The sequence below is a fragment of the Pleurodeles waltl genome, chromosome 6, assembly GCF_031143425.1.
Source record: "Pleurodeles waltl isolate 20211129_DDA chromosome 6, aPleWal1.hap1.20221129, whole genome shotgun sequence".
Taxonomy (NCBI): domain Eukaryota; kingdom Metazoa; phylum Chordata; class Amphibia; order Caudata; family Salamandridae; genus Pleurodeles; species Pleurodeles waltl.
In genome coordinates, this window is record NC_090445.1 from 222,642,175 (window position 1) to 222,664,206 (window position 22,032).

The 22,032-nt window shown below is 46.4% G+C and overlaps 1 protein-coding gene across 2 annotated transcripts in view; it reads right to left on the bottom strand.

Annotated features, from left to right (window-relative positions):
• Nucleotides 1–22,032, bottom strand: part of EFTUD2 (elongation factor Tu GTP binding domain containing 2) — a 346,977-nt gene that overhangs the window by 137,766 nt on the left and 187,179 nt on the right. For both annotated transcript variants that reach the window (XM_069237938.1, XM_069237936.1), the window contains exons 14-16: nt 14,051–14,186; nt 1,601–1,728; nt 1,035–1,228 (exon numbers count right to left, since the gene is read on the bottom strand). In XM_069237938.1, coding sequence (XP_069094039.1) covers nt 1,035–1,228; nt 1,601–1,728; nt 14,051–14,186 — 458 coding nt within the window. The remainder of the gene's footprint in view (nt 1–1,034; nt 1,229–1,600; nt 1,729–14,050; nt 14,187–22,032) is intronic.

Consider the following 22,032-nt stretch of genomic DNA (forward strand, 5'->3'; position numbering starts at 1 on the left):
GGACTTTTCAACAGGTGAGTTTCCACGCAAAGGCGTGGTAATGGCATGCGGGTGTTCTGGTGTTTCTTCATAAAAAAAATAAGCAGCTAAATGAAACTGTACTGCAGCAGATGTTAATGGAATTTGTGCAGTGTTTTCTGCTATTTGTAGCGCTGTAAGGAGACACCCTTCCGTGCTGCACTAAAAAAGGCTAGCACTGTACTACTAATAATAAACTAGATGGGTAGGTGCAGAGATCCCAGGAAAATGAATGGTCATCACTGTGTTACTATTCTGGTTGAAACAAAAGCAAAGTGGAGCTACACTTCCACAACCAGAGATGTAAATGCAGTCCGTCCTGAGAAGACCTATTTAGACAGTGCAGAGAAAAAACATTCTGGAACAAAAGCAGTGAGGTTTGTAAGCCTAAACTAGCAACATTTAACACTGGAGTTTGATGGTGATGGGATAGTGTCTTAATCCTTGCAAGACAACTATGCAGCCAAATATTTGGATCCTTTTATGCCCGAATAAGAGTGAGGTAATTTGTGATCAATAAAACAATCATCAACGTTATGAACTAGTTGCTCGTCACAAGAAAGCATTGCACAAAACAATAAAATAAACAGCTAGAGTTCTCCTACTAGCATCTGTAAATGATCAGTGATACCTTTTCTTCTGTAATCTTATATGATCATGATTTACAAAAGTAGGTTTCATTGTTTCAATTGACAATTTACTTTGAAAGTGCTGATCAATATTTATAGTACCTTCATGCCGAACTACCCAATGCAACCCTGACAAAGGATGAAAGACTACAAACTGATCCTTCAGAGATAATGTTGAGGTTTTTGAAGAATAGACTGCAGCATGACGTGGGGTGCTATAATAATACCAGTCATAACTACTCAGAGTTAAAAAACTGAGCTGTTAAGGTGTAGTTGCAGATGTTTGCTGATCGCAAACAACTATAACAAAAACAACTAAAAAAAAAGATTTTGTCAGTTTACATACACAGTTTTAAAATTGTCATAAAGAAAATGGTGTAATCCTACCTAGCTACTGAGATCCAAAGGCGACCCACAGTGCAGATTTGAGAATCTTCTTCATCTTCCAGGGTATAATTCTCACCAAGCACCTTCACTGGCTGTCCAGCATGGATTGTGCCGCTCAGAACCCTGCCAAAAGCATGAAATTGCACTCCATCATCTGTACTGTACATCTTCGTTGTGTGACACATCAGAGGACCCTAACAAAAAAACAAAAAGAATGATAAAACATCCAACAAATTATCTTTTCTAAGCCCTTTCTAAAATGTTATCACATTTCAGAAGCATAAGGTGTGGGGTTTAGTGCCTGGGACACCTACATCTTTGGTTTCAATGTATGACAGTGTTGGAAACTGAAACTATTACTGGCGCCCAACACACCCAAATCTCAGACAAAGTGGGGCTTCCACATTATAAAAACACATCCTAACGCCCCTTTCACCTCTGGAACAATACAAATCATTCACTGACATTCAGGTGTAAGAGTCTTCCAAACAGCGACATAAAACAGCGACATAAAACAGCTGCCAAAGGGGGCTACCTAACCCTCGCACTATTAAAGAATCTCTTACATCAGGATCACACTCGCTCATTGCTTCTCCCAGGTCTGAGTCAATGCCACCCATGTAATTGTGCTCAATTTTGGCCTTCGCTCCAGTCTTCGGTGAGGAGATATGTTGAACACACATATCCACAAAGCCTGCAACAAGACAAGGAAAAAAATCATTTGGTAACCTCTCCCCTGCCTCGGCCCCATTCCATAATGAAGGAGCAATCTTTCTGCTATGGAAGTAAACCCCAGATGGCTGGAGCCAGGACTACAGTATGCAAGGAGTACAACACAATGTGCAATAAAAGTAATACAATTATATCCTCAGGATAAAGGAGTAATGGACAACATTTCACCAACAGAAGAGCAGACTAACTTTCCTGTGTGCATGTCAACAGAAACTGCACAGTGAGAACAGTAGGAGGTATGTTTCTTGGTTTGGGCACCAATGTACCTAAATAAGTGGCATTGCGAGAATAGGCAAGGCATGTTGCCTGAGTAATGCACAAAGTATGAGGGTCCAGTGAAATAACAGCAGAAGAAATTAACAACACTGCATTAAGTGCACTGCCATGAGTAGTGGTATACAGAGTGGCTCTGGCAAACGTTAGTGGTGAAAAATACCACAGTAGCAACATTGTACCAACAGATTAGGTCCAATGTGGGTGGCAAAGTGAAATACCAAAAGAGGTGAAGCCAGGGTACCTATGACAGCACAATAAGGAGTAACTATTAACAAACTGGGATGTTCTTAACCTTCATGAAACCAGTTAAACCTGTGCATGGTGGCTCATACTTGTAAGACAGGTGAACATGGTGAGGACATGGAAGTGAGGAGTTTAAAGGCGAAATATGGATGAGAGATATACATATACCTGTTCTCTGTCTCTGCGGAGCATCCACTACATATACCTCCCAAACTGTGCCAATATTATTCAACTGTGCATGTGCATCTGCCTTTACAAGACAAATACTCAGGGAATGCATGGGAGCGATCAATTTAAAATAATCTTCAACCACTAGTCACTATATTTGATAAGGATTAAATTACTTACCATGTAACCTTCCGTTTGTGGTGTGTAGTGCTGTGTACTAATGTAATGAAATGCCTCCTTGGCATGGTTACCCCCTGACTTTTTGCCTTTGCTGATGCTATGTTTTGATTTGAAAGTGTGCTGAGGCCTGCTAACCAGGCCCCAGCACCAGTGTTCTTTCCCTAACCTGTACTTTTGTTTACACAATTGGCACACCCTGGCATCCAGGTAAGTCCCTTGTAACTGGTACCCATGGTACCAAGGACCCTTGTAGGAAGTTGGCTCTGTATGCACTATTTCAAAGTAAGGAATAGTAGGCACAGAGTCCAAGGGTTCCCCTTATAGGTAAGATAGTGGCAAAAAGAGATAATACTAATGCTCTATTTTGTGGTAGTGTGGTCGAGCAGTAGGCTTATCAAAGGAGTAGTGTTAAGCATTTGCTGTACATACACAGGCAATAAATGAGGAACACACACTCAGAGACAATTCCAGGCCAATAGGTTTTTGTATAGAAAAATATCTTTTCTTAGTTTATTTTAAGAACCACAGGTTCAAATTCTACATGTAATATCTCATTTGAAAGGTATTGCAGGTAAGTACTTTAGGAACTTTGAATAATCACAATAGCATATATACTTTTTACATAAAACACATATAGCTATTTTAAAAGTGGACACTGTGCAATTTTCACAGTTCCTGGGGGAGGTAAGTTAATGTTAGTTCTCGCAGGTAAGTAAACCACCTACGGGGTTCAAATTGGGGTCCAAGGTAGCCCACCGTTGGGGGTTCAGAGCAACCCCAAAGTTACCACACCAGCAGCTCAGGGCCGGTCAGGTGCAGAGTTCAAAGTGGTGGCCAAAACGCATAGACTTCAGTGGAGAAGGGGGTGCCCCGGTTCCAGTCAGGGGGAGCCTCGGGATTCCCTCTGCAGGCGTCGCTGTGGGGTCTCGCGGGAGGGGGGGGGCAACTCTGGCTACTCACAGTCTCACAGTCACCAGGGAGTCCTCCCTGAAGTGTTTCTCTACAAGTCGAGCCGGTGGCGTCGGGTGCAGAGTAGCAAGTCTCACGCTTCCGGCGGGAAACGCAGTTATTTTAAAGTTGCTCCTTTGAAACAAAGTTGCAGTCTTGGGTGAACATGGCCGCTGTCCTCTGGAGTTTCTTGGTCCTTATTGAGCAGGGCAGTCCTCTGAGGATTCAGAGGTCGCTGGTCCTGGGGAAAGCGTCGCTGGAGCAGTGTCTTCTCTGCAGGGTTTTTCAGCTTAGCAGTCCTCTTCTTCTTAGGTTGCAGGAATCTATCTTGCTTGGTTCTGGGAGCCCCTAAATACTCAATTTAGGGGTGTGTTTGGGTCTGGGAGGGCAGTAGCCAATGGCTACTGTCCTTGAGGGTGGCTACACCCTCTTTGTGCCTCCTCCCTGAGGGGAGGGGGGCACATCCCTATTCCTATTGGGGGAATCCTCCATCTGCAAGATGGAGGATTTCTAAAAGTCAGAGTCACCCCAGCTCAGGACACCTTATGGGCTGTACTGACTGGCCAGTGACTCCTTGTTTTTCTCGTTATCTCCCTTGGACTTGCCGCCAAAAGTGTGGGCTGTGTCCAGGGGGCGGGCATCTCCACTAGCTGGAGTGCCCTGGGGCATTGTAACACGAAGCCTGAGCCTTTGAGGCTCACTGCTAGGTGTTACAGTTCCTGCAGGGGGGAGGTGTGAAGCACCTCCAACCAGAGCAGGCTTTGTTTCTGTCCTCAGAGAGCACAAAGGCTCTCACCGCATGGGGTCAGAAACTCGTCTCTCAGCAGCAGGCTGGCACAGACCAGTCAGTCCTGCACTGAACAATTGGGTAGAATACAGGGGGCATCTCTAAGATGCCCTCTGTGTGCATTTTTAAATAAATCCAACACTGGCATCAGTGTGGGTTTATTATTCTGAGAAGTTTGATACCAAACTTCCCAGTATTCAGTGTAGCCATTATGGAGCTGTGGAGTTCGTTTTTGACAGACTCCCAGACCATATACTCTTATGGCTACCCTGCACTTACAATGTCTATGGTTTTGCTTAGACACTGTAGGGGCATAGTGCTAATGCACATATGCCCTCACCTGTGGTCTTGTGCACCCTGCCTTAGGGCTGTAAGGCCTGCTAGAGGGGTGACTTACCTATGCCACAGGCAGTGTGAGGTTGGCATGGCACCCTGAGGGGAGTGCCATGTCGACTTAGTCATTTTATCCCCACCAGCACACACAAGCTGGCAAGCAGTGTGTCTGTGCTGAGTGAGGGGCCCCTAGGGTGGCATAAGAAATGCTGCAGCCCTTAGTGACCTTCCCTGGCATCAGGGCCCTTGGCACCAGGGGTACCAGTTACAAGGGACTTACCTGGGTGCCAGGGTTGTGCCAATTGTGGAGACAATGGTACATTTTAGGTGAAAGAACACTGGTGCTCGGTCCTGGTTAGCAGGGTCCCAGCACACTTCTCAGTCAAGTCAGCATCAGTATCAGGCAAAAAGTGGGGGGTAACTGCAACAGGGAGCCATTTCTTTACACCGATCTGGTGCGGTGACACAGGCTCATTGCTCCCTTGAGAATAAGCGCTTGTACTTCTTCTTGAAGGTGGCCCTGATGTTCTGCAGTGATGGTGTTGGCAGGGTGGAAGGTGTGGTTGGGATGCAGTGAGTTCTAGACAGTTACCCCTGTTGTATGACAGAGAGGACCCATTGGTGACCCATAGATGATTCCTTGCCAATTTGGGAGAAACCCTGGAAATCTTCCACAACAGGTATGATATGATTTGGGGGCTGGGTCGGTGGCTAGGGTGTGGGGGAAGAGTCGGCAGCATCTCCTTTGCTCCCGCCTCTAGTGCTGTTACCTCTGTAACACCTTCTGGAGTAACCCTGAGAAGGTGGCTGCTGCTGTTGGTAATAGGCGGGTGAGTCTAGGGAAATGGACTTGCTGTCCCCTCTGTACTGGGTTCTATGAAAGGAGCCACAGGAAAAGGGAGTCTGTATCTTTGTTTTGCTTGTTTTTTTTGTTTTTCCAGCATCTGATCCACCTGCAGTACGAAGAGATGTTCGGCGTAAATCGGCATGTTTAGCAGACGCTGTTGAACTTGTGACTTAAAGCCAGAAACACAAATCCAACTGTGGTGTCCGATGAAAACGCTTCAAGTGATTCCTCTAGACGCAGTAACCGCTGCATCGAGGGCGCAGCGGAGGTAGTTTTGGAAATGATCTTGCCCTCTGGCCAGCTCCTGGCCACCCTGCAGATATTGGTCTGGAAGGTGCTGGAGGAGTTCCAACATTTCGTCTCAATGGGCTTTGTCATATCATGAGAGCAAGCCAACAGAGGTTGCGATTATTCATTGTAGGAAAGTCCTTTTTGGCACGGTTGCCCCCAAATTTTGCCTGTTGTCAGTGTGCTTAAACTGTTTTCACTGGGATCCTGCTAACCAGGACCCCGGTGACTGTGCTCTCGCCCCTAAATGTGGTTGTCTTGGTACCGTTCACACCCCACAACTGGCTTACTGGTGAACCCCTGTAAGTCCCTAGTATATGGTACTTAGGTACAAGGGCACTGGTACACTAGGTGCCCCTACGAACTCCAGTTCCCATTCCCTGGACTTGGAAAGTGCTGGGAAGCCATTTTAGCTATGTACTGACCATAGGTCCAGCTACAAAATGGTAACTTCGAACCTAGGCATGTTTGGTATCATACCCCAATACCAGTGCCAGTATTGAAGGCTCGATTCCACGCATTCTGGAGGCTCCTTAGAGGATGCCCCAGTATTGCTTGTACTGGTCTTCCAGGGTTTGCGAGCAGCCCACGCTGCGGCAACCCCTCAGATAGGATTATGCCCTCCTGCTGCTTGACCAGCTCAGGCAGAGGAAGGCAGAACAAAGGATTTACTGTGGGAGAGGGGTGAAATCTCCTCTCCCTTGGAAAAAGGTGTTAAAAGGCTGGGGAGAGGTAGCCTCCACTTGCCACCTGCTTGGTTGGAGGAATGCCCTCCTTGCATAATCAGATTTGCACCAGTCCAGGGACCCCAGGTCCCTGCTCTGGCACAAAACTGCACAAAGGAAAGGGGAGTGACCACTCCCCTGTTTATCACAACCCCAGGAGTGGAGCCTAGAGCTCCTCCAGGTGTCAACTTGGTTCTGCCATTTTGAAATCAAGATGGCCAGAGGCTCCTAGGAGCATCTGACTAGTCAGGTTAGACAGATCATGTCAGTAAGCCCCCTCTGATAGGTGGTCACCTTGTAAAGTGACTAAGCCCCTTTTTGGGCTATTTAGGGACTCCTTTTGGGCGGTTTCCCAGAATCGGCGTGCAAAATTCCACAAGGACCCCTTCAACAACCTCTTCTGCTCCTGGCCACCGGAACCGCTGCTGGATTTCAAAAGAACTGAACAAGACTGCAACACAGAGACGGCCTCTCCTTGAAACATTGTTTCCGCGGCTCCTATCAGCAACTTGCAACATTTCCACAGCTGTGGATCCTCTGGGGTCGGCAAGACTTCAGCTCCTCCAAAGAAGCAAGAAGTAATCTCCCTTGGAGTGAAGGAGTCACTCCCCTGCATCTGCAGGCACCAATGATGTCCGGCTGCTGGGATCTGCAGTCCTCCGGACCTGCAAAGATTCTCCAACACAGGCGGTAGTTCTGAGGGGTCCTCTCAGTCTTCTGTCCAATTTGGGAGACTGTGAGCCTTGCCTCTTCCTCCAGGTCGGAACTCCCGTGCACTGCGACTGTTGCAGCAACCAAGGCTTGTTGACTCCTGCTCGGAGGGATCTTCAGGCTCCAAGTAGCCCCGGCACTTTACTTCTGCAAGGATAGTCTCCTCTCTGCTGCTCCAGTGACGTGGGACTTCTTCAGGTGTGCTGGCTGGGCCTCAATGTGACTTACTGTGCCTGCTGCCAGTGGGTTACATGTAGGGGCTCTGACTGCTTCTGCTGGCTCTAGTTCGGCAAATCTCCAACAGCTCCATTTGCATTTGCTTGTGATTGTTGGTGGTCCACCTGGCCACTGACCAGTCTGCAATCCAGCGACCATCGAGTGACAACTCCTAGGCAACTTCAGGGACTCCTCAGCAGCTCCTGGACTTATCCAGCACTGTCGACCCGGATCTTCAGCCACCAAAGGGTGGGCGTTGCCTCCTACCTCACCTGGACACTCCTGCGAGGACTGGACTCTGTCCCCTTCTTTTGCAGGTCCTCTTCATCCAGAATCCACCGTTGGGTTCCACCAGACCGGTTCTGTTCTTGCAATATTCCAATTCCTCGTGTTAGCCTATGGGACAACCAGGTAACTTATCTCTGCTCACCTGGTAGCTGGAGGCTTCTAGATGCTTACCTCTTGGGATTCCACACTCTCCCAGCCCTTGGGCCTACTACTCCATATCCCCTGGTGGGGGACCCATTCTCGCATTCCACTTTTTTAGTTTATGGTTTGGCCCATCCTATGGAGCCCTTGCTATTTTGTACTATTTCCTAGTACTTACCTGTGTATATTTTGAGTTTACTTACCGCCAGAGGGTTTGCCTATAGTAATCTAGTTTGTTGTTCCTGTAATAAAGTACCTTTATTTCTTAAACACTGTGATCCTTTCATGAATACGTTATTGTGTAACTACTGAAGTATTGCAAGTGCTTCACACTCCTAGGTAAGTCTTGGCTGCTCACCACAACCACTACTACTAGAGAGCCCTGGCTACCTAGACACTGTAACACTAACTAATAAAGGTCTCCTGTACCCAGTATAAGGAGTAACACCATAGGTGTCTACCACACACTGGGCCAGCCACCTACATACATTGTGTGGCTGAGTGTGCAGCCACCCTCTTGCTGGCTGTGTCAATCTTTTGCTCTCTTTTTCAGAAAGTAGGAGCGTTACCAGTTCCTTGGGCACTGGTGCGTTTCCAAGACATCTGGACCCCCAGAAAATCTGGGCGGACCTTGGCACGGATGTAGGGAGGGTCACTAAGCCAGGATTTGTATTTTTTATGGTTTTTTTTTTTGTTTTGTTTTTTAAAATCAACCCTGGGCGTGATGACTCTAGCCTTGACAAGCTCTTTAAACGTGTCAAGCGCAGTCTTGGGCACCCCTTTAGCATTAGGAGAAACTGCAGTGTGCGCGGTGTGTTGGACAGTGTTTCAACCAGGAGTTGTCGTCTTCCTAGACCATGTGCTTGTCTACTTTATGAAAAGTAGCAGCCCTGTGAATGACATAATGATATGGGGTAGTATTATTTGAAGAGGGGGGTTTAGCCGGGTAGAGAGCTGGATCTGTGTCCCCCAGGGGACCAACATTGTAGTCGCCCCATGGGTCATCTCTGTGTTCAGGGTCATAAGGGTCCTCTTAGAGAGCCATTGGATACCAGTGGCTGTCCCCCATAAGAAGAGTGCTGTGAACCGTGTAAAGAAGATGGTGGCAGTGGCAGGAGGAGGGAGGAGGAGGGAGGAGCAGGGGTACGTGCATGAAGTGGGCTAGTGCCCTTCTCCTGGTGTTTTTTTTGTACTTTGGAGGAGGTGTGAGGTCCAAGGAAATCTTTTCTTTTTCCGTGCAAGTGTGTCTTGCGCCTTGGGTGGCAACTTTGTAGAGATCTTCATAGCCTGTGGGTGGATAGAGAGTCTCCAGATCCTGCAATTAACGGAGGCTTTGCTGCTGAGTGGCTTGACACCCACGGACTATTCTGGGTTGAGTGAGTTCTTGATGCTGAGATTGCTTTTGATGTCAATTGAGCCTTCAGAACTGAGTTGGATTTCAGCACTGGTGATGGTCACTGTGTTGATGGGGCTGTCGGTGCAGATGACAACTGTGGCTTGTGTTGGGTCTTCGATGCCAGAGGAAGGAATGATATCAGCTCTGAGGCCTTTTGTCTGTGCCAATGATAGCCCGAGGCAGTGCTGGACCAGAGACCTGCTGATGAGGCTCTGAACTTGATGATGTTGGTATGCGCCCCTGGGGTGTGATGTTGTACACATAGTGAAAGAGACTTTGGGTGCTGATGAGCCTCTGGGTCCTGTAGCTCCTCTGACTTTGATTGGGAGCTGGCTTCAGGACTGCCTAAAGAAACTGAGCTCCGTATGGACTGACCGCCTATTGTTCTTCGACACCCCGTTCCTCTAAGATGTTGGGGTTGTTGTCATCTTCCTAGTACTGCATTCTCTGACAGGCCAACCTCTGATCACACTGGTATTTCAAAGTTTTGTGTTTGGGGGAGAGAGGTTACAACCCTAGCGGTGGTCAGTCCAAGGATATTTGGAGTGGCTGGGGGCAGTATCAAAAGAACATTCCTTCCATCACCGTCTTTTCATTTTCAACGTAAGAACACCAAACATGACGTCATGGGGCCCCTAGGAAGGGTGTCGATACAATTCTGGTTGTCGAAGCCTGCAGAGTGTGAATACCAGGAGAGACACATGGGTCAAAAGTATTTCCCGTGCCAACAGGAGAGGATAGACTGAAGAAGGCTGACAACAAACATCAAGAGACATGGACCTGGATCCCAATGCGGGCGGGGCAAGGCTGCTGGAGGTTGGGGTGAGCTGTGTGGGGGAGGGGGTGCAGGGAGGGGCGTGGAGGGGGGGGGGATGGGGCAGAGAATCTAACAAAGGAGCCCATACCCATGAGCATTACCAACCAGAAGGGGAATCACAATACCTTGAAGAAAAACAAGTTACAAACGTCCTAGTCTATCACTAGAGGGCAGGATTTTGCACAGCATGTGTATCTACAGCCACACATGCCACAAATACTAATTTACCATCCTATCTTCTGATCATTCTCCCAATCACCCCTAATGCTCTTTCTTTTTCAAAGGCTTCTCCTCGTGTATCTCCTCATGTGCTTAACAGGCAAAGTAAGAGGTGGGATCAGTATCCTAATTCACCTTTCGTGGATCTCCCACCACTTCCTGGTTTCTCTGCCTTACATTCACTTCTGAAAACCATAGGGTCCTTAATCAAAACTTATGTGAATTGTGTACCATCCGGGCTACATAAATTCTTTCTGATCCCTGTTCTTTATTTTCTCTTACTGACTTAAAACTACATACACATTGGCAAGAATTGAGTTATTTTCACTCTGGTGTGGAAAATTCCAAGCCATGCACGAACCCTTGGTTGGGGTTTTCATCAGAATACACTTATTTTCTTAGGTTAAGCATGAAAATTGATTCCACAGCACAAGACGACAGATTTTTAGAGGTTGAGACATTTTGAAAATCGCCCTCTGGGGCATCCTTAACCAGGCCCACTGATTAATTATGGACATAACACTACATGCCATCACATGTAATGGAGGTAGATAGCTGGGGTAATTTATAAGGCACCATACCTGAAGAAAATGAGCCTATAAGGCCTAATATATTCTGTTGTGTGCACTGTCATGACAATATGATGGTATTAAAAGTACATTCTGATAGAAAACTATGTACACAAATTGCAATCTAATCCTCATCATAATGTGTGCAAGCCACTAACTGCTTTTATGCTGAGATGTGGCTGCCATGCCAACCTGCCCAGCAGCATGTCACTAAGCAACAAACCGGTAATAATTTACCAAGAGCTCCCATAAAGCAACTGATTACAAAACACCTACACCCAGTGCTTTCATGCTATCCTGTGGCAACCACTGAATCCAAGTATAAAGACTATATACCAGGACAGGTTGGATAATCTACATGCATTGGGCCATTCCTATCCCAAGTACATTTTTAAAGATAATCCAATGGCTCAGTTACGCTGGTAGTAACAAGATGTGCAGGGTAATTTAGCATACCCTGGCAAATCTGAAAACAAATATAAGCTAGCATAATCACTAATGGAATATAATGCCTTGCATTTTTATTCTTCAATTTTATTTACTTTAAATAGCATTTGTATTATCATGAGTCTTCCTAATCATGTGTGCAACAAGTTAAGTCATACTAAATACCCACTATTATTACTTGGCAGGCCTGAATAGTGGTCTCTGGCAGGTCTATTGTTCTCTAAAAGCCTTTCTTTCAATGTAAATAGCCTACAGCGTGGGGTGTGAGGTAGTGGTCAACACCGGTCAGTTTTCCTTTTCTTTGCAGAGGCAGAGTCATACCAAGGTCACTGGGGGTCACATAAGGGAGGAGGTAAATGCAAACACCTGACCCAGCATTTGAACCTGCCATTGCCACTTCTAGACCTCATTTCTTTTAATGTCCCCAGAACATCCCTACCTCATCTCATCCCCTTTCATCTGCCTGTCAACATCTCGACCTTCTCAATTCAGTTTTTTAATTCTTTTCCTCAAATAATTTAATCCATAAACCCTCACATTAGTCTAATCAATCTCTGCCTTTACCTCTATCCAATTACCTCCTATCTTTGGACACTGACTAAATTCTCAACAGTATTCATATTTACTCTTAACTTACTTTACTCATGCAACTCTTTGCCTTGAAAAGTCTCCATGCTCCCTTAAGATCCGGCTACACAGCTCCCTTAAGATCAGGCTCCACGTCTAGAATTGCTTTTTTATTTGCAGGGCTACGACATGACAGTTTAAACTATTTTCATCAACCAAAAACTTCTTGCTTTCTGTTAGTCACTCTTCTCAAGCCTCTGCTTTAAGAGTTAAGAATTGTTTATGATCTTGTCACCTGTCATGTCTCATCCCCTTCACGAGTTCACCATTCAAATAATCTTGGCTTCTCTATTACTGATCTTTTATTTTGCTCACATGTTGCTTATTTCTTTACTCTGAAAATCAACGGAGGGGGTTTGGGGGTGGGCAGGGCGTCAGGGGATTAGGGACACGGGCTGTTTTGTGATTCCTACCAAGAAATTCTCTGATCTCTTCTTTGCAAATCTGAACCCAGCCTTACTCTTGAAGATGCTACTTATTAAAAAAAAACAAAAAAAAAAAAAAACACACCTCCTTGGTTCAGGTGCATCTCACTCAAATGCAATCTCAAGAACGAGAATGGCATGGTCAGAAAAACCACTGGGAAGCGTCCGCGGACCCTAACTTTTCCCCATTCTTGAGAGCTAGTACCACAACTACTTGCTTTTCCTTGCCCCTCTCACCACCTCAAACAGTCGATTTGCCTAATTTCTGTCCTTGTAAATCTAACTAATATCTCTTCTCTTGTCTTCTACTCTACTTGTTCAAACTACTGATATGCCTCTTTCTATGATCAACTCTTCCCTTAGTTGAACTTTTATTTTCTTCTTCGGCCCCCGATTTGATGTTCTAATCCAGTTGCAACTGGCTCTCTTTGTGAAATTCTCCAAGAAGCTTTCATTTTGCATAGTTCTTCTCGTCCCACAGCATTTGACAAGACTGGGCACCTTAATTTTCTGTCTGCCCTTGTATATCTGTAGGTATTATGGAATAAGTTTTAGGTTGCCTTAATTCGTACTATAGTGATCACACTTCTATGTAACAAGGTTGAGTCCATCACTGTCCATTTCTAATCAATCTGGCATGTCTCAGACCTCTGTTCCTGGCTTCTACTTTTGTCTAGCTGCACTACTTTACAGGGCACCATTTCTTCCTTGGCCTAAACTGTCAATTATTTTCACCTGCCATTACTGTCTTTCCTCTCAATACTCTTCAATGACGATTTTTAAATACAAAAAATGGAAATGTGTTGTATCCTAGATCATGACTCTTAGCTAAGATGTCATTTGATCTACCCTTTTAATGTTCAATTTAATGTGACAAACTAAAGATATATATTTACGCCCCATGCCCCTTGCCTTCCTTTACGTACATTTCCTGAGTTTCTCCCAGACATCAGTATTTCATAATTTGTGACTAACTTAATCTAGAGTTGTGCACTATTTCATGTTACTCCTCTATCCTAATTAGCCTCCTTATGTCTTCAATACCGCCCATTCGTGTATTTTAAATTATTAAATTCACCAAGTTTTCCTACTTCCCTAAATTGTTCATCGCTTCTCTTATCTAACTACGATAACTTCCTTTACAGTCTGGCTGAAGTTTAATTTCCTAGGTCATGTCTTCAAATACATTCAAGATGTGGCTACAACTGCATTAAATCTATTTTCTTGCACCACTTTGTACGTTCCCACTTTCTTAGTTTGTTCTTTTTCCCGTGTAAAACCTCAAGGTCCTGTTTTTACTTCCAACCCTAAAAATATTAGGTTTCCCTCAGTTTGTTATTTCGTGAACCAATCACATTGTCCGCTTTTGTGTCCAACAGTCTAATTTCTTGGTTGATGCCCTCATCTTAATTTTTAGTTGGGAATTAGATTCCAAACTTTTCCAGATCTTTTGATATATTTTACTGGCTGATGTAAAGAGATTAGGTGTAAGTGCTACATCAATCATATAAGATAAAAGCATAACCAGAGACACAATTCTATGCTGCCTTGACTGTCATGATTGAGCCTCACTCTTTCATCCATTTATCTGGGCTGGGCTGCCTGAAGACAACAGGGTCAGTTCAGAAGTTACCTGTGAAGTCCCCAAAGAACTTCTTGCAGACTAGACGCAAAAGTGGCCTGATGTTCAGTTTCAGCTCCTCCTTGGTTAAATGTATTCCCAGCTCTTCTAGTGTGTGGGGTAGGGAGGTGTCCACATCACCGACAACCTAGGCAAACAGAGTAAATGAGTAGGTTAGATAGGTTTCCTTCTCTGAAACATTTGCAACATTAATACAAGATTTTATCTTTGTTGGCACTGTCTCATTCAGTCCAACCCCATTTCTCTGAAACACTGTCAGGAACAGAGCATCAGCAAACACTCCACTGGTCTAACATAGGACTGCCAATAACACTGTACAAGGGAGTCCCACTTACGCAGGTGAAGGAACTCTTTACTATTAATATTAAGAGAACAGTTACCAGACCAGAAAAGGTTTATAATTTAGAGAAATACACCATATACATGTTACATTACTTGAAGTAAAATGTCCTGGCAGAAGGATGTCATGTCCTAAGTACTTATATCCAATCATCAGCAGACCTAAATGCCTTTACCCAAAGGCAATCAGGTGGCAAGTTTTCAAGGCCAGGATGTTCAACTTGTAATAAAATATTGTCTCACAGCTTCTGGGCGACAGATCTGACTTAGAAGGGGTATGGTGGGAAATAGATAGTTCTAAAAGTTCTGATCACCACACAAAACTCAACCAATTGTGACCAATAAGGATCACTGTGGAGCTTGTGGTTCTAAAATATCTTACAGTTGTCATGGGCAGCAGGACTAGAAGAAAAGAATACAATGATACATGGCACCAATCCAACAACAGTACGTCCTCATAGTTTCCAGAACTAGTTATCTGATGGCAAAGAGATGCCATTTGTTGTCTTCTTCTGTAGCAAACATATGTCATAGAATCACTAGCTGGCAGCAACACACTGAAGCTGGACAGATTCAGATAAGGGTTTATTCGATACAGATGAAGGCTGGGTACAGGGTTGTATACATAGACCCCACTAGAGAAAACTGCGCAGCCAAAGAACCCCAAGCACCTAGTCCACATTACTTAATGGATAAGCATGAGAGACCAAACAGCAACAAATCCTATTTGTGTTTTTAAGTAAATGATGAAAAAACACAAAGCAATGTGTATGACCATCATTATTAAAGACACAAGCGCACAATTTAAACTTGCATACTTCAACAAATCAAGAACAACATAACTTAGTTTTAGCACACTTCAAGCAACACCAATGACATTCACTGTGATACACAGCACCAAATAGCACACCAGTTAGACATATGGACCAGATGAATGGTAAAAACGCGGCCAGAAAAACCTTAAAGGTAAAACACAATGAAAAAGTAAAGCAAGCCTAAACAAGAACAAGCATTTGCAATGCAATAGGTCTCGCATTTGCTTGAGTTAAAGCTACTGGCATTGTAAATGCATAACTGGACTTTTCTTGCCACATAATTTGGTCCTCTCTAGTGGCCCTGCATTTAACTAAAGCACTTTCATTTACCTTCTTCCTACAGGTGTAGCAAAAATATTGCCTTTATTTATTAGATTTATTTTTCACATTACTAGCTTGGGGTCCCTCCCCCGACCGAGTGTGGGGATTCAGAGATGACCTAGACAGAAAGAGCACATTGTGCAGGGAGTTATGGGCAAAAATGTTTTGTACAAGAAATGCCCTACAAAGCATTATGGTGCGAATTTCCAAGTGCAGCAAATTTTGCAGTATCTGGACTGTAATGCTCAGAAAAGCCCTGTAGGAAGTTGGCTCTGTATGTGCTATTTCAAAGTAAGGAATAGCATGCACAGAGTCCAAGGGTTCCCTTAGAGGTAAGATAGTGGCAAAAAGAGATAATACTAATGCTCTATTTTGTGGTAGTGTGGTCGAGCAGTAGGCTTATCAAAGGAGTAGTGTTAAGCATTTGTTGTACATACACACAGGCAATAAATGAGGAACACACACTCAGAGACAATTCCAAGCCAATAGGTTTTTGTATAGAAAAATATCTTTTGTTAGTTTATTTTAAGAACCACAGGTTCAAATTCTACATGTAATATCTCATTTGAAAGGTATTGCAGGTAAGTACTTTAGGAACTTTGAATAATTACAGTAGCATATATACTTTTTACATAAAACACATTTAGCTGTTTTAAAAGTGGACAGTGCAATTTTCACAGTTCCTGGGGGAGGTAAAGTATTGTTACTTTTAGCAGGTAAGTAAATCACTTAAAGGTCTCAGTTTTGGGTCCAAGGTAGCCCACCGTTGGGGGTTCAGAGCAACCCCAAAGTCACCACACCAGCAGCTCAGGGCCGGTCAGGTGCAGAGGTCAAAGAGGTGCCCAAAACACATAGGCTTCAATGGAGAGAAGGGGGTGGCCCGGTTCCAGTCTGCCAGCAGGTAAGTACCCGCGTCTTCGGAGGGCAGACCAGGGGGGTTTTGTAGGGCACCGGGGGGGACACAAGTCCACACAAAAAGTACACCCTCAGCAGCGCGGGGCGGCCGGGTGCAGTGTGAAAACAAGCGTTGGGTTCTCTGTAGGTTTCAATGGGAGACCAAGGGGTCTCTTCAGAGGTGCAGGCAGGCAAGGGGGGGGCTCCTCGGGGTAGCCACCACCTGGGCAAGGGAGAGGGCCTCCTGGGGGTCACTCCTGCACAGAAGGTCCGATCCTTCAGGTGCTGGGGGCTGCGGGTGCAGGGTCTTTTCCAGCCGTTGGGAAATTAGAGTTCAGGCAGTCGCGGTCAGGGGGAGCCTCAGGATTCCCTCTGCAGGCGTCACTGTGGGGGCTCAGGGGGGACAACTTTAGTTACTCACGGACTCGGAGTCGCCGGAGGGTCCTCCCTGAGGTGTTGGTTCTCCACCAGTCGAGTCGGGGTCGCCGGGTGCAGTGTTGCAAGTCTCACGCTTCTTGCGGGGAGTTGCAGGGGTCTTTAAATCTGCTCCTTTGAAACAAAGTTGCAGTTCTTTTGGAGCAGTGCCGCTGTCCTCAGGAGTTTCTTGTCTTTCTTGAAGCAGGGCCGTCCTCCGAGGATTCAGAGGTCGCTGGTCCTTGGGAAAGCGTCGCTAGAGCAGGTTTCTTTGAAAGGCAGGAGACAGGCCGGTAGGACTGGGGCCAAAGCAGTTGGTGTCTTCTTTCTTCTTCTGCAGGGGTTTTCAGCTCAGCAGTCCTCTTCTTCTTGTAAGTTGCAGGAATCTAAATTTTTAGGTTCAGGGAAGCCCTTAAATACTAAATTTAAGGGCGTGTTTAGGTCTGGGGGGTTAGTAGCCAATGGCTACTAGCCCTGAGGGTGGGTACACCCTCTTTGTGCCTCCTCCCAAGGGGAGGGGGTCACATGCCTAATCCTATTGGGGGAATCCTCCATCTGCAAGATGGAGGATTTCTAAAAGTTAGAGTCACTTCAGCTCAGGACACCTTAGGGGCTGTCCTGACTGGCCAGTGACTCCTCCTTGTTTTTCTCATTATTTTCTCCGGCCTTGCCGCCAAAAGTGGGGGCCGTGGCCGGAGGGGGCGGGCAACTCCACTAGCTGGAGTGTCCTGCGGTGCTGGAACAAAGGGGTGAGCCTTTGAGGCTCACCGCCAGGTGTTACAGCTCCTGCCTGGGGGAGGTGTTAGCATCTCCACCCAGTGCAGGCTTTGTTACTGGCCTCAGAGTGACAAAGGCACTCTCCCCATGGGGCCAGCAACATGTCTCTAGTGTGGCAGGCTGCTGGAACCAGTCAGCCTACACAGATAGTCGGTTAAGGTTTCAGGGGGCACCTCTAAGGTGCCCTCTGGGGTGTATTTCACAATAAAATGTACACTGGCATCAGTGTGCATTTATTGTGCTGAGAAGTTTGATACCAAACTTCCCAGTTTTCAGTGTAGCCATTATGGTGCTGTGGAGTTAGTGTTTGACAAACCCCCAGACCATATACTCTTATGGCTACCCTGCTCTTACAATGTCTAAGGTTTGGCTTAGACACTGTAGGGGCACAGTGCTCATGCACTGGTGCCCTCACCTATGGTATAGTGCACCCTGCCTTAGGGCTGTAAGGCCTGCTAGAGGGGTGACTTATCTATACTTGCATAGGCAGTGAGAGGCTGGCATGGCACCCTGAGGGGAGTGCCATGTCGACTTACTCATTTTGTTCTCACCAGCACACACAAGCTGGCAAGCAGTGTGTCTGTGCTGAGTGAGGGGTCTCCAGGGTGGCATAAGACATGCTGCAGCCCTTAGAGACCTTCCCTGGCATCAGGGCCCTTGGTACCTGAGGTACCAGTTACAAGGGACTTACCTGGATGCCAGGGTGTGCCAATTGTGGATACAAAAGTACAGGTTAGGGAAAGAACACTGGTGCTGGGGCCTGGTTAGCAGGCCTCAGCACACTTTCAATTCAAAACACAGCATCAGCAAAGGTAAAAAGTCAGGGGGTAACCATGCCAAGGAGGCATTTCCTTACATAAGGTCACTCTGTAAATTAAAGAAAATAACAATGGGCCCCAGACCTTCCAAACTACAGCTCCAAGAGCTTTTGGCAGAGTTTGAAAGAGCCAACCCCTCTGAGGATGGCAACACAGAGGATGAAGATAGTGACTTGGAGGAAAATTCCCCCCTACCAGTCCTATTTAGGGAGAACAGGGCCTCTCAAGCCCTGTCTCCAAACATAATAGTCAGAGATGCTGTTTCCCTCACAGGAGGGACCAACAACTCTGAAATCACTGAGGATAACTCCAGTGAAGAGGACATCCAGTTAGCCAGTGTAAAGAAATGGCTCCCTGTTGCAGTTACCCCCCACTTTTTGCCTGATACTGATGCTGACTTGACTGAGAAGAGTGCTGGGACCCTGCTAACCAGGCCCCAGCACCAGTGTTCCTTCACCTAAAATGTACCATTGTATCCACAATTGGCACACCCTGGCATTCAGATAAGTCCCTTGTAACTGGTACTTCTAGTACCAAGGGCCCTGATGCCAAGGAAGGTCTCTAAGGGCTGCAGCATGTCTTATGCCACCCTAGAGACCCCTCACTCAGCACAGACACACTGCTTACAAGCCTGTGTGTGCTAGTGAGAACAAAATGAGTAAGTCGACATGGCACTCCCCTCAGGGTGCCATGCCAGCCTCTCACTGCCTATGCAGTATAGGTAAGACACCCCTCTAGCAGGCCTGACAGCCCTAAGGCAGGGTGCACTATACCATAGGTGAGGGTACCAGTGCATGAGCATGGTACCCCTACAGTGTCTAAACAAAACCTTAGACATTGTAAGTGCAGGGTAGCCATAAGAGTATATGGTCTGGGAGTCTGTCAAACACGAACTCCACAGCACCATAATGGCTACACTGAAAACTGGGAAGTTTGGTATCAAACTTCTCAGCACAATAAATGCACACTGATGCCAGTGTACATTTTATTGTAAAATACACCCCAGAGGGCACCTTAGAGGTGCCCCCTGAAACTTAACCGACTACCTGTGTAGGCTGACTAGTTTTAGCAGCCTGCCACAAACCGAGACATGTTGCTGGCCCCATGGGGAGAGTGCCTTTGTCACTCTGAGGCCAGTAACAAAGCCTGCACTGGGTGGAGATGCTAACACCTCCCCCAGGCAGGAATTGTCACACCTGGCGGTGAGCCTCAAAGGCTCACCTCCTTTGTGCCAACCCAGCAGGACACTCCAGCTAGTGGAGTTGCCCGCCCCCTCCGGCCAGGCCCCACTTTTGGCGGCAAGGCCGGAGAAAATAATGAGAAAAACAAGGAGGAGTCACTGGCCAGTCAGGACAGCCCCTAAGGTGCCCTGAGCTGAGGTGACTCTAACTTTTAGAAATCCTCCATCTTGCAGATGGAGGATTCCCCCAATAGGGTTAGGATTGTGACCCCCTCCCCTTGGGAGGAGGCACAAAGAGGGTGTACCCACCCTCAGGGCTAGTAGCCATTGGCTACTAACCCCCCAGACCTAAACACGCCCTTAAATTTAGTATTTAAGGGCTACCCTGAACCCTAGAAAATTAGATTCCTGCAACTACAAGAAGAAGGACTGCCTAGCTGAAAACCCCTGCAGCGGAAGACCAGAAGACGACAACTGCCTTGGCTCCAGAAACTCACCGGCCTGTCTCCTGCCTTCCAAAGATCCTGCTCCAGCGACGCCTTCCAAAGGGACCAGCGACCTCGACATCCTCTGAGGACTGCCCCTGCTTCGAAAAGACAAGAAACTCCCGAGGACAGCGGACCTGCTCCAAGAAAAGCTGCAACTTTGTTTCCAGCAGCTTTAAAGAACCCTGCAAGCTCCCCGCAAGAAGCGTGAGACTTGCAACACTGCACCCGGCGACCCCGACTCGGCTGGTGGAGATCCGACGCCTCAGGAGGGACCCCAGGACTACTCTGATACTGTGAGTACCAAAACCTGTCCCCCCTGAGCCCCCACAGCGCCGCCTGCAGAGGGAATCCCGAGGCTTCCCCTGACCGCGACTCTTTGAATCCTAAGTCCCGACACCTGGGAGAGACCCTGCACCCGCAGCCCCCAGGACCTGAAGGACCGGACTTTCACTGGAGGAGTGACCCCCAGGAGTCCCTCTCCCTTGACCAAGTGGAGGTTTCCCCGAGGAACCCCCCCCTTGCCTGCCTGCAGCGCTGAAGAGATCCCGAGATCTCCCATTGACTTCCATTACAAACCCGACGCTTGTTTCTACACTGCACCCGGCCGCCCCCGCGCTGCTGAGGGTGAAATTTCTGTGTGGACTCGTGTCCCCCCCGGTGCCCTACAAAACCCCCCTGGTCTGCCCTCCGAAGACGCGGGTACTTACCTGCAAGCAGACCGGAACCGGGGCACCCCCTTCTCTCCATTCTAGCCTATGTGTTTTGGGCAACACTTTGAACTCTGCACCTGACCGGCCCTGAGCTGCTGGTGTGGTGACTTTGGGGTTGCTCTGAACCCCCAACGGTGGGCTACCTTGGACCAAGAACTAAGCCCTGTAAGTGTCTTACTTACCTGGTTAACCTAACAAATACTTACCTCCCCTAGGAACTGTGAAAATTGCACTAAGTGTCCACTTTTAAAACAGCTATTTGTGAATAACTCGAAAAGTATACATGCAATTTTGATGATTTGAAGTTTGTAAAGTACTTACCTGCAATACCTTTCGAATGAGATATTACATGTAAAATTTGAACCTGTGGTTCTTAAAATAAACTAAGAAAAGATATTTTTCTATACAAAAACCTATTGGCTGGATTTGTCTCTGAGTGTGTGTACCTCATTTATTGTCTATGTGTATGTACAACAAATGCTTAACACTACTCCTTGGATAAGCCTACTGCTCGACCACACTACCACAAAATAGAGCATTAGTATTATCTCTTTTTACCACTATTTTACCTCTAAGGGGAACCCTTGGACTCTGTGCATGCTATTCCTTACTTTGAAATAGCACATACAGAGCCAACTTCCTACATTGGTGGATCAGCGGTGGGGTACAAGACTTTGCATTTGCTGGACTACTCAGCCAATACCTGATCACACGACAAATTCCAAAATTGTCATTAGAAATTCATTTTTGCAATTTGAAATTTTTCTAAATTCTTAAAAGTCCTGCTAGGGCCTTGTGTGTTAAGTCCCTGTTTAGCATTTTCTTTTAGAGTTTAAAAGTTTGTTAAAAGTTTGAAATTAGATTCTAGAAACAGTGTTAGATTCTTTAAAAAGTCTTCCAACTTTTAGCAAAATAATGTCTGATACAGAGATGAATGTGGTGGAACTCGACACCACACCTTACCTCCATCTTAAGATGAGGGAGCTAAGGTCTCTCTGTAATATCAAAAAAATAACCATTGGCTCCAGACCTACCAAAATTCAGCTCCAGGAGCTGTTGGCAGAGTTTGAAAAAGCCAACCCCTCTGAGGATGACTTCACAGAGGAAGAAATTAGTGACTTGGAGGGCAATTCCCCCCTTCCAGTCCTAAATAGGGAGACCAGGGCCTCTCAAGCCCTGTCTCCAAAAATGATAGTCAGAAATGTTGCTTCCCTCAC